Below are 13,356 nucleotides of genomic sequence, written 5' to 3'. Positions count from 1 at the left end.
TCCAAATCAGTCCCAGAACACCAGGATGAAAACAATCAATTAGCAAAATCCCTACATGTCGGATTTAGTGGGGAAGGGTGGTGGCTGACAACAAATCAACAAATTAGTGTCCCAAGCAATAATGACACAAGCTATAGAAGACAAACATAGAGAAACCCATTAGGGTAGTGAGGATTCAGAGGACAATTTGGAAAAGCTGCTACTTAGTGTTAGGCTGACAAGGAATGGGACAAGTGCAATGTAGAGTCTGCTTACAGAACAATGCACAGTTTTACAAAACACTGCCATTAGAGATCACAAAAAAAAAAAAAAAAGAAAAATAAAAAAAAAAGAAATAATGCAGGAGATGACTACCAAAGAGATTTTTCCAAGTTACCTCAACACAAAAGAATACAAGTATATATTAGGTTTAGTAGACCCACTTTCTGTGGCCAGAGGCTTTTCCTTTTCATACACACACAGCTAGAAAAGTACCTCAAGTAATAATAAAGAGAAATAATACTCAGGTTAGGGATCCAATTGGGAATGTCATCAAATAGAGGTTCTCGTTTTGTACCTGAAACTGTACAAAATCTATGCAAAACACTCCCAGTTACATGGGACCTACTTTGCTAATGGAGGTCGTACTGCAGTGGCAAGGCTGAAAGAACAAATCAGAGTCAAAGAAGACGAAAAGATTGACCCAGCTCCCCAGAGGGAAGCCAGCCCCAAGGCATGAGGAACTAGATGGGAAATTAGATTCAACTTAAGACTGTGAAGCTTACACTTCTAAATCATGAAAATATGACTTCTTTCTGCTGTGTAGAATTAGTTAGAAGAATGGCCAGGCAAGGAAAGATAAGTCATGAAAGGGTAACCATGAGAAGTCCTCCGTCTCAGTCCGTTCTTGACTGCAACACTATTGCACACTCTGCCAAGCAGCAGCAGCAGTCACCAGCCCAAGGGCAGGCACCCCAGCAGAATTTACCCATTCATGCTCCCCACAGCAGAGTTCCTTGTGCTAAGGCACCCAGATGTGTAGGATTACCCCTGCTCCAGGCACAAAAAGACACAGATCTCAGGGTTTAAGAGGTGACATTTTCTTCAACTTCACTTGAAGGAGAAATGAAGGCCAGCAACAGCTCAGGTATTCAAGCGCAAAACACCCCAAGATGTCTCAGGTATGGGGGCTTATCATCCTTAGCATGGAGAGAACTGAGGAAATTCCAAAATATTCTCCGGGGAAGAAAGAGGCATTCACTGCTCCCTTTGAGTGTACCCAAATATTGTCCTCCCTCAGTCATTTTTCTATCCTTCCCCAAAAAGAAGGTTATGGCATTGCTGGCCACACTTCTACCCTGTCAGCTCAATGTATTAACAACAGGAAACTTAGGAAAAAGACTGGACTTCAGTGTTCCCATAGGTCTGTGCATGAATCAACTTTTGAGGCTCTCTACAAAGACTGGGTGTGACAGATTATTTTGGAGACAACTACTAACCAGAGTTTCCATAGGAATACAATCACCCAATTTCTCTTTCATACCCACTGAAATACCTTGCCTCCAACACTTGTAAATGTGTTTTACAAAACACTTGCAAAGATCTGGATATCCCTTGGCTCATTGACAAGGTGAAAACCAAGATCTACAAGCAGTCCTGGGAGGTGCTTCAGCTGACCTCTCAGAGCAGCCCATATGCATTCCTCTGTAACCCTCCAATACAAGCTGATTTGGGGATGGGATTGTCCAAACTTCTACACCTTCTACCACTCAAGGCAAAGATCGTAAATTAACAAGTGTCTTGGGTTGTAAAGCAGGAGTAACCAAAAGCAGGTATCCAATCTTCAGCTGTTAAAACCACGTGCGGGAGTTGTCACCATCAAGTTGGACGTCACACACAAACACACACACACACACACACACACACACACACACACACACACACTCACACACTCACACACTTGAGCAGAGTTACAATGGTGTCTTTGTCCTCTTAATTCTGAGTGTTCTCCTCTTTATATACTCTGAACAAAGCATGATCCTAAGGCGTTGTCTACACCACAATTGCTTATTATATTCATTGGTGCAGAGCAGTTAGTGTCAATATATTTGGCAAAAGTTTTGCACCAATTTAATAAGGCAGGTGTACACATTTCCTTATGTACCTAGTCTAACTACAAAAATCCTTCATGTACCTTTTTCAACCAGTTTCCATGCTAATGGCCTTGTCTTCTTCTTTGCTATGGATATGCTTAGAATTCATCAATTGCTGTTTTTTCTACTGACTCAGTTTGGCTTACAGGCCAGCTCTCAAGCCTCTACATAGATAGTTGAATGTGACATAGGGAAAAGTGCTGCAAAATGCCAATGATTAAATGCCCATTGCATCTGAGGCAGGTGTTGGTCCAGCATGCTCATGCCACATTGCAGGTCTGTAGTGGATGCCTGTGATTCACCAGCAGAACACATTTACCCACTTCCCAAAAAACCCTACAGGTCCTGTCCAAGTACCCACTACAAATCTCCTGCTTACAAGCATCTCTGGAAAGACATCTCAAATATGGCTTTTACTGGATTCATCTGCAAACCAGCATTATATTACACCTGGATTGTTACGAGATGGCACTTGCACAGACCCTCATAAACTAACAAGCTGGTTTGTAATAACTTTTTCCTTTTTTTGGGGAGGGGGGGAAGGAACGAATGAGTTAAGCAAAAAATTCCCTGTAAGGATCTGGGGAGCTTCCTTTAGACCAGAAAAAACCCATCAGTGGCTGATTTTTAATACTGACACATTGCCATAGCAATGAAAATTTAGATGCGTGTCTGGGAACACACAGGTAAGGATGGACAACAAAGCCTGGAAATCTCTCTTGCCCTTCTAGCCTGAATACAGGCAATACCCTGGCCAGGCAGGCTCTGCCCCTTTGCAGGGCTGGGTCAGGCCACGCATTTGCAAACCACTTTGCACACAAGAACAATTCAATTCTGATGGCACTCACTCAGATGTAATCCAGCCTAAAGCATCAAGACAAGATCTTTGCAGACAAATTTGATGCAAATGTTGAGATTCAAATAAAATAAGTAAGAAAACAACTCCAGACTATAAACAGTAAAAGCTGGAAGCAAGCAAGAAATGAATATATTTGATGTAGCAACTTCATGTCAGCTGGTGACACGGGCTTTGTCAGCCCCTCTGCTGTGGATGAGCTTTCCCCTGGGTGAAGGACCCCACAGCGGGGCTGGTCTGCACATGGGAGGATGGGTGGTCCCTGAGCCTCTCACCAGAGGCTTTCCAACACAGCCCCAAAGCTTCTCTCTCTGCCCACCCTTTGGGGTGAGGCTCTGTGCGAGCCTGGCAGCTGATAGCCTTGTGGCTGTTGTCTCCTCCCCAGAGGTGCTAAGCTTGTGCTTGGTCAATGTCCCCAGTTCCTGAGTTTTATCTTACCTTCATTGTGGAACAGTCCAGGGCCTCACTCCAAAGGCCCATTCAGGATATGGTGGTATTCTGTGAAGCTCTTGTAATACAGATCTAAATGTCTCTCAAGAAAATATTTCAGTCAAAAATTAGAATATTTCATCCGCTGACACACACTGAGAAAGAAAGGGATCTTCCAGAGGGGTTGTCGTTTCAGAAAACACTGATTTACAATCCACTTTTTCTTGTGCCCCCCAGCCTGTTGCTCTTGCACAGGTGAAAGCTACAAGGTTTGTGAGCTCTGGCCTATCAGGCACTTAGCAGCTTCATGGTTTCTCACAGAAACCTAGAGCTTCCAGATGGCATAAAAAGACTGGGAAAACAGCTCAGACTTTTCCCACAGGCTTTATTATCATCTGTGTAGGGGTCAGGCTACAAATCCAAAGATGGGGGAATCACACATGGAATTTTACAGGGTTTGGGGGGATCACAAGTAAACCAATGAAAAACAGGGTTAACGCATTTTGGCCAACTACATTATCTTTTGTTGGAATAACCAACGATAAAAGAATCAAACCTAACCAATAATATTCCAAAAAGAAGAGCAGCTTACGTATTTTCTAACACAAGTCATTGTAAACAAGTAGTTTCTCTTATCTCAAAGAAAGTGCCAGGTGGCCCTCCCAGGGATGTCTGCAGAGGGACTCATCTCCTCTATACAATCCTACTCTACAATTCTTCTCTATAATTCCTACTCTACAAACCTACTCTACAATTCTACACTACAGTCCTATTCTAAAATCGTAGACTGGTTGGTGGAGGAAATGGTCCACAGGTGATTATCTGTCTCCCCTCCACCATCCTCTTCTTCACAAGCAGTGGCACCAGGCAGAAGGTAGGCTCGACTGATGCCACCAACAGATACTGCCCAAAGAAACAAAGAAGAAATTACCAACAATAAACAAGGAACAATGACTTTCCAAGGTCAGTGCTTTACAGGCTCAATCAGGATTCCTCTGGTTCATAGAAAGATGAAGATGTGGGGAGGTGGAGGGCTCATCTGATGCCTTGGACTTGAGTGGAGGAGGAGCCCATCCCTGGCACACTGTTTCACCTGCAGCCCCTTCACATTTTACCTGCAGGAGCTCCTTGGCAGTCCAGCGCCGAGCCTCATCTGTCTGCAGGCAGCAGCTCAGGAAGTCCCGCAGCAAAGGAGAGAAGAGGTCGGGCTGCTGCAGCTCTGGTCTCCCTCCGGTGGCTATCGGGAGCTGAGGCTGCACAAAAAGGAAACACGAGGCTCCACCTGCTTCTTTCACATCTCTAACTGCTCTCCCAGATGCCCTTGTTTAACCTCCACTCTGCAGTGGCAGTTTCTGCCCTGGCAGAGAGGCGGAGATGAGTTTGTTATACCAACAAAATCCCCAAAACCCAAAGCAGCCACAGCTTCTCCCACATCCAGGGGTTGTTGCCTTGGCAGGTGATTTCATTGACTGACCTCGTTAGTGGGAACTACTTCAGCAAAAGCAAGTGTGTTTCCCTAAGGATTCACACCAGCTGAACAGGCTTTTTGGAAGAGGGACTTGACTATTATCTAACTGGGACTGTTATCTAACACTACTATTTCCAAGGGTAGTTACATGAAAGGCATCTTGGAAGTGCTGCTTGGTCCCTTAAGCACAGTGGCCATAAAATAAAGCTCATTAAGTTTTTGTCCTCTTCTTGCTCAGAAAAGGAAACGGATAGCAGAACTGCTTGGAGATGGCTTTGGTGATTGTCCTTTCCCTTTCTGTTTTCATTTCCCTTCTCTTTCTCCTTCTGCTTTTTCTTATTCTTTTTTTGTTTCTTACTTTTCCTATAAAATTGAAACTAGGATAATTCAACCTCTAATGTGAAGGATATTTATCACATATCTAATTATTTCACTGAAAAAAATCCTTTCCTTCAGAAACAGAGCTCCAACAGGGCTCAAAAAGCAAATAAGAAATAGCAGGCATGGCTGGAGGCCAAAGTGGCAAGTAGCTGAACTAGTTCCCTGCCACTTCCCTTCCAATGCTACCAAAACTACAGCACATGTGCTAAAATGTGCAAGGGACATTTTACAAGGGGACCATGGTGGAAGGGGTGCCAGCAGATGGCAATGGGATTTTGTCCAGTGGCACACACAACATGGCACAGGTGAGAAAGACAGCGGCATCAGGAAGTCTTTGCACCTTACCCACACAGCAGTTTCATTCCAGTAGGGAACTTCTCCTTCCACCATTTCAATGCCCACAATTCCAAAAGACCATATATCCAGTTTAGGGCCATATTGTTGACCTGTCAGGACTTCAGGTGCCATCCACCCAGAAGTGCTGGCCACTGAGTCCTGTCTTCTCTGCTCAGGGCTGAGCTGAGCTAAGAGGCCAAAATCAGCTGTGGAGAAAACAACACACCAGGAAAGCCAGCTCAAATTAGCAAACCAGGCAAAAGAATTCCCCACTCTCACTCTGAGAATGTGCTGTTGATGAATGTCCTGGAGAACTGCCAGTGGGGATTTAGCCAAAGGAGTAGGGAAATGTCCACTTCCAAAAATAACCTAGGTTTTTAAATGCTGCTCACAGCAGTGGCCTTTATTCCCCTGAAGGTTTAGATTGTATCTCCCTCCCTCTGGAAAAGACACACACAGACCAACGCCACTCTTGACTCCTTGTGGCTCCTTATCATACCTCTGTGCACATTGCAACTGTGCCTTCAGCTCAGAGCAGGGGCCCCTGCACTGCTACCAGCACCATTTTTGGGGAGCTGGAAGTCACTCATAGCAGCCCAAAACCCCACATCCCTGGAATGCTGCCTCTGACCAAGAATATACTGACCCAGCTTGACAGAGCCATTGCTTCTGAGAAGGATGTTGCGGCTCTTCACATTTTGATGGATCACACACATTTTGAGTAGAAAATCCAGGCCTTGCAGGCACTGGGAAGGGAAACAGAAAGAGGAAAAGGCAAAAATTAGTGATGGGAGCTCATCCCACAAGAAAGGAAACAACTCCAAATCACTTCCTTTCCACAGGAATAGGGAATCATGGCAGAACACTGTGCCATTGAGAGGAAGAGCATGCTGCTCCAACACTAGCAGAGCAGGACCTCTCTAAGGAAAGGCACGTCAGCTTTTGAAAGAGCAACAGCAACTGCTGTTGTAGACCGTCCCCTGCAAACCAGCCAGAATGCCTGCTCCTGCAGTGGATGTGCTCAGAATCCAACAGCACTTTGGGTGCACTATTATCCTCTTCAGCTGAGGACTGTGAGAAAAGAGTCTCTCTTTTCTCTTTGTTGTTTGTTTCAAATCCTGCCAGCAGCACCTTTGCTTTCCCAGGCAAGGAATGCAGTGCACACAGGCTGGAGGTAAACATTTAGAGAGGTAGGGTGGAGAACAGCAAATACAAAGAGACAGAGTGAGGATACAAGAGCAGGAGATAAGGGTACAGGAACAGAGTACAGTGAGTTCTGGGGCACTGGTAGACAATTGACTTGAGATGCTCTAGCTTCCCCATAGCATTCTAGCAACACAGAAACAAAGCTTGGCACATGAAATCTCTCCAGGTCTGAGCCCCACTTTCCCAGACAATCCTGCCCAAGGCCCTGGAAGCACAGGTGGGATCCCTGACCTGCCGACTGACAGCTGCCATCTCATCTTCAGACAGGAAGGTCCAGCTGATGACATTGCTCAGAGTGCCTCCATCCATGTACTCCATCACCAGCCAGAATTGCTTATCCACAAGGTAGCTGAAAGAAGGAAACAAGGGCATGGATATGAACATGCATGACTACGTTGCTGTTTGGAAAAGATATGGGTTGATTCTTTGTTTCTGGGTCTCTTTGTGATGAGAACAGAATAAAAGGAATAGACATTCCCTCTAGGCTGTGTAGTGTTTGCACTCTCTGCTGGCTCAAGGAAAACGACACATCTGGGTAAAAGAGATGTGTTAGATGACCAGTAAGGGAAAAATGCAGTTTAGTAACAGATCAGTCACACTGTGTGTTTCTGGAAAAAAGCACCTAGTGTTCCTGGCATGCACAGTAATGGAAAAGAGGGAACACAATCCAAGGGAAATCCTTGTTAGTTTATCCACGTGTAAGAAGACACGTGAAACAACCAAGCCCCAAAACAATGGGGTGGCAGTGAATTTACAGGCTATTGATTTAGTAAGATACAGTTAATCCAGTTTTTGGAACAATTTTTAAACTACGTGGACCAGGGAAAACTCATGCAGACAAGATCCACTCTCTTCCCATCCATAGTGAGGGTGAGCAGAACAATAACAATTTACTAATAATAACAGCTGTCTTTTCTGCCAGGGACCAAAGTGGGGTTTTACCTTGTGTGTTTGCAGTATGTAAACAAACAGTCATGGAACAAAAGCACAACAACTCACCAGTCTAAATATTTGACCAGGTTGGGATTCCTATTCTTCTTGATGACCCTAAGTTCATCAACTTTTAGTTCCCTCTTCCTCAGTTGGTGGAGATTAATTTTCTTTATGGCCACCTAAAATGACATTCACCATCAGTAACTTGAGAAGTTGATGGCACAAGACCACAGTGCTCGTGAGTGCAGGATGCACTTGTGATGGGTGAGGGTACTGCTGGAAAGTCTGAGGGGAGGCAGACTACACCCACATCAGGGAGAACAGAAGGGGAATTGCTGCAGTGGGTGAGGGATTTGAGATTGGGACAGGGGAGTGAGGAGGAGGCAGTAGGGGGATCAAAGCGGTTGCGGGTCTTGAAAGGAATGACACCGAGGGCTCAACAGAAGAGACTGAAGGGGGAACTGAAGTGCCCAAGGGGAGACCTGGGGCAACTGGCAGAGGGGTTGAGGCATTTTTGGGTAACCAGAAGGAGAAAGATAAGTAATCGAGGGGACACCATCTACTACTAGTTCTATCTTCCCCCTTTCTTTTTGCTTTTGTAGTTTGCTTGATTTTCATGGACTGTGGCACTTTTTTTCCCAACAGGCTGCATAGGAAAACTGTTCCATGTCCAGAGTTTCTCAGGTTCTTAAATAGATTTAACTGAGAACACATCCACGGATCCCGTGTTCCATAGCAAGGCCACTCCCCTTGTAGGTCTAAGTTAGGCCAGACTTCTGGACAATAAAAAATCAGTTTTATTTGGTCTAGACCGTTGGTGGCCTCCCGAGTGTCCCATTAATGCAGTATCTGTACAAGAGAGCAATTAGGTGGAATACTCTTTACTTTCTTCCGGTTTCCTTTCTGGCAACTCTCTGCCTTTCTCCAACGCTTTCTGGTATCTATTCCTTTTGCCTAAACAGAAAATCACTACCTAGTAACTCAAGTCAGGCTTTTACTAAAATTTTAAGGTGCCCTTACCCAAACAGAAAACTACAGACACGCAACACAACTGTTGAACTAGAAATCTACCCTTTCCTTAAACTCGGGAACCTCTAGACATCCAATGCAGGAATTAAGCCTCTTTAAAACTCTCTTCACCTACTCAGTTTTACACACAGATTTCCTTTCTCCCCAGGAACATGCTATTAGGGCAAGGATGGAATTCACTCACACCAGGCCTACAGGAGCAGCATGGATCCTTGTGTGTGACTCTCACTCATGGCTGGGCCTCCACATGCTCAGAGCCACCCAGCCACGTAGCCTTTACAAGGGAGGCCTTACCCCTTTTGCCTCCCAGCTCACATTAAGCATCTCCAGGGGACCTGGGGTGGAGGGAATAGAAAAGACAGTGTGTGTTGGCCTTCCTTTGTCCCCAGGAGATGGCTCACCCACTCCTCAGGGCCTTGTTAGGCCTCTCTCACTTCCCTCGTGGCCGGCCTCCCTACAGGAGTTCTGAACCTCAGTGCTCACAACACCTCCCTCACTTCAGGGCTCCGGGCTACCAGCCCCCGTCCCACTCCTTGCCACCTGTCCCCCCCCCACCTTACTCCCATCACCGCTTTCTTACCTACTCCTGGTGCTCCTTCACCTCTCCTCACATTCCAGCTCCACCAGCTGTCCCCACAGGGAGCTCAGCCGCCTGCTCCCAGCTCCTCTGCAGGGGCAGCTCTCCTCCACGAGCCCCCGAGGTGCCCCCAACTGCCCACAACCAGCTCCCTTTCAAAAGCCTTCACCGATCACAGCTCCACCTGGGGCCCCAGGAGGTCACACACACCAATGCTGCTCCCACAGCACAGCCTGAAGGACAACACCAGCTCAGCTCTGCCCCCCAGCTCCCCCAGGGCTCCCACCCACACCACATGAAACCAAATCCTCGCCTAGGGCTGTCATGGTAGTCAGCTGCTATTCAAGTCATAGCAACAAGACAAAGAACACTCTGGTTGCTGATTTGATGTTCTTCACTGTTTTGCTGACTCAAAAATGTCATTTTCAGTCTTTAGTTTTACACTGGCTCGTTGTTCTTGGGGTCCTTTTATTCCTAAACAATTCTGGATGTCTCGAATTTGCATGTAGCCTTGGGCGCACAGCCTCTTGGGAGCAGCAGAAGTGATACCCCAAGGAGGGGCAGACAGTGACAGGGTAGGTTCCAGAAGGGGTACAAGCTTTGACTAACAGTTAATCTTACGACATCAACATTTAACAATTAAAGCTTAACAATCCTGGGACATTAACATTTAACAATTATACCTTAACAATCTTGGAACATTAGCATTTAACAATTATACCTTAACAATCTTGGAACATTAGCATTTAACAATTAAACCTTTAACAATTAAATAGCTCTTCAACAAAGGACCTGTGTTTGGGGATTCCATTCCCCACACCCTGGGTGTCTGTAAACGTCCATTTAAACAGAGGGCTGAAAGGGGGGGGGGGCGGGGGGGGGCTCTGCCCGCCCTGTGCTGCTCCAGGGCTGGGGCTGGGCAGGCAGGGGCTGCAGAGCACCCAGGGAGGGACAGCCTCAGCCCTGGTCACCGTCTTGTGTGTGTCTGCCTCAGCCCCCGCCACCATCTTGTGCCTCCACCAAGTCCAGCTCTGAAGGCAATGTGTTGCTGTTTTGCCAGCAGGCAGGGGCAGCACCAAAGACACCAACACCAACTTATGGAATAAGTGTCATTTAATGAAGTGCAAAGCAGCAATGAAATACAAAAGGATAAGCTAAGCAATGCACCCAATTACTACTGCAAAAGATTGTCTGTAGAGACTAGGAAAGGTACATCACCAGTGGCCCTAATACTTGACCATCATCCTGACACACCCGTCCCCTGGGGAGCCCCTGTCACAGCAAAGGATTGGAGAGGCACTGCCAGGAACTGGAAACTCCTGTGCAGTTTGCCCACCCTCACGCATGGTCGCCACCTTTGCTGTGAGAGGCACAGATTTTATACTGTTGAATAAACAAGCCACCATAACTTGTATTGTGGGAACATCTGCTTTAATCTTCCTCTTGGCTAGGGCTCAGGGAGGAACCAAGGGAGTTTACTGTGACCATATAACTTCAGGAAAAAACAGACAGTGATTTTGAGGCCTTGTCTGGCTTCTAAGTGTAGAGAGGTAAATGCCTGTTGCGCTGACAAGCAGATTCATACATATACTGGTAATGATCATCCATATTTTGCTAATGAGTGAATATATATATAATATTTGGCTGGAGGTCATCTTTGGCTCAGAGCTTGTTGTTCAGCCTTAGTACTTCACTGGAATTGTCCTTTTACAGGCAGTGATCCTGTCCCCTCAGCTGCAATGGAATCCTCAGCTGGTCCCACAAGGATTGCTCAAGCTCTGGATGTGCTGAGCTCCTTGTGCATGGAGTCATCAGTCTCTTGGACAAGCAGATTCTCTGTCACAGTGTACAGAATTTTTCCCTGGGATCCACCAAGGTAAGAGGAAAGGTCTCTGCAGCTCTGACGTGGAAATTGTCCTGCTGGGTGGCCTTGGCTGTGAGTCTGAAGCACAGCAGCTCTCTGGCCCACACGGTGCTGCAGGCAGAGCTGGCTGCTGCCTACTCAAGGCTCAGGTAGGCGCCTGAGCTGCCTTGCTGCACGGCCAAAACCATCTCAGTGCTCAGTGGCACCTCCCGACCCCTGGTCTCAGTGGGGTCCCCCTGGCAGTGTCAGAGCAGTGGCTCGTCAGGGTCGGTGCTGCCCGTGCTCTCCGCCTGCCCTGGCCACGGCAGTCCTGGCCCGCAGCCATGCACTCACAGGGAATGGGAACTGCTGCCTGTGGCTTTCTGAGCTGCGCTTCTGCTGCTGCTGCTGAAGACACCTTGATGAATGAACTAGTGGGACTATGGGCCATATTGGCCTGTGATAGCGAGGTCATGAAGGCAGAGGTGCAGATGGTCCTGTCCAGTCCTATTTCTGCATATTTCTGGAAACCAAGGAATCTCTCTTGATCCTGTGAGGCGCTGAGTTTGCAAAGTAATGGCTCCTTTGTTGTTGTTGTTTTCCCTCTGGACAACATCCATATTTAAAGACAGCTGAACCTCTCTCGAGACTGGCACCTCTGATCATTGCAATAAATCAATGGAGGGAGTTCAGGAGGTGGTGATGACTAATTCAGGATGGCTCTCTCCAGTTCAGGCCCTGAGTAGAACTCAGAATAACAACTTTTATTAAACCTGAACTCCATTGGAAGCTTCCCTTCCTTGTCATCCTGTGAATAAGCTCTACATTAACTTTCTGAATTGTCCAATGTTTTTTTTTTTTTCAATTTGGAAAGTTCTGATTATGGTGGTTGTGATATGATTAGGAGTTGGTGACGGTTCTCCTTCTGCCACCCAAATTATTTTCTGTTTTTTTATTTCCTTCATATATATTCATAGATGTATAGACTATTGCTGTACGGTTACATAGTTCCTAGGTAACTTCAGTACTTTTCCTCCCCTGATAGGCAGAAAGACAAAACACATTCCTAAGGCTCCTATCCTATCTTGCTTCCTCTGGGAACCAAGGTTAAAACACATTGTCAGGACACTTTCTCATAAAATGAGTGTAGCCCATACCGCTATTAGCAAGAAAGAGGGGCTCCAGAGGAGGTGGATTGAAAAGGGGGAAAATATCCTCATTATTGTGCTTCTAATTGGGAATTCTTGTCAATTATGCTAATTTTCAAAACTTATAAAACCAAATTTGCCCTATGTGGGGTGGACATTTTTCCGTATCTGCCCCTGGAGGCCTCCAGTTAGAGACCGGATTTGATATTACCTCCTATTGCGTAATATTGTCACAAAAGTGTGTTCTTTTGTTTCTCAGTCATTAGGGCATCGCGTCCTCCACACTGCAGTGCCTGCGGAACACGGCACACCATCCAATTTTTTCACAACCGTGGTACTTCTCCAGGAGGCAGAAAGTGCAATTGCATTTCCAAAGGCCAAGAGCCGATGAGGAGTGGGGCAGCCGGAGCATCCTGTGCACATACAGGCCTGCAGCTGTGACTCGAGAGCGTTTTGGTTCCTGCCCAGCGCAGCGGGTGCGTGTCCTCTGCGACTGCTGCTCCTTCCCTGGTGCCCATGGATAGTAGGTACAGGGTTCTGCAGGGGGAATGGAACAGGGTGGGGACATCTGCTGGCAATGGAGTGCAGTGGAAAATGTCAAAAAAATGTTTGACTGTAACAACCTGTGAATTCCTGAAACTTTACCAGAGAGTTCTTAGTCCTGTATTCCCTCATACCAATGATTGATGTGTGCAAGTGGATATCTTAGTCTTGAGAATAGAGTGGGCCTTCTGAGAAGATCGCTGCAATGTATTTAAGGGGAATCAACTGGTTTTAGGAGGCTTTTGACCATCAAAGGATAGTTTAAGACATGGGATGTTCCCCAGATGACCACCAGAGACTTTTAAGAGACCTTTATTCTAATACAAATAATTCTGTGGAAATGATTTATAAAAGTAAAATTATCTGCAGAAATGCTTAGCCTATGTGTTTGTGCAAAGTAGTGAATATGCCTTAGTTCCATGGATACAAAATAGTAGGTGCCGGAAAAAAAAGCAATTCCTTCTCTCTATCCCTG

The 13,356-nt window shown here is 46.3% G+C and overlaps 1 protein-coding gene across 1 annotated transcript; it reads right to left on the bottom strand.

Annotated features, from left to right (window-relative positions):
• Nucleotides 1-4,186: 4,186 nt before the first annotated feature.
• LOC134056904 (serine/threonine-protein kinase PAK 3-like) lies at nucleotides 4,187-12,856 on the bottom strand. The gene is made up of 6 exons (XM_062513860.1): nucleotides 12,764-12,856; nucleotides 7,808-7,920; nucleotides 7,040-7,157; nucleotides 6,280-6,348; nucleotides 4,526-4,574; nucleotides 4,187-4,320 (listed from the first exon to the last, which is right to left on the bottom strand). The coding sequence occupies exons 1-6, from the start codon at nucleotides 12,854-12,856 to the stop codon at nucleotides 4,187-4,189; spliced, it is 576 nt and encodes a 191-aa protein (XP_062369844.1).
• Between the last annotated feature and the right edge of the window lie 500 nt (nucleotides 12,857-13,356).

Source organism: Cinclus cinclus, chromosome Z (genome assembly GCF_963662255.1).
Source record: "Cinclus cinclus chromosome Z, bCinCin1.1, whole genome shotgun sequence".
Classification (NCBI taxonomy): domain Eukaryota; kingdom Metazoa; phylum Chordata; class Aves; order Passeriformes; family Cinclidae; genus Cinclus; species Cinclus cinclus.
The sequence above is the reverse complement of the archived record's forward strand: the minus strand, read 5'-3'. Positions and strand labels throughout refer to the sequence as shown.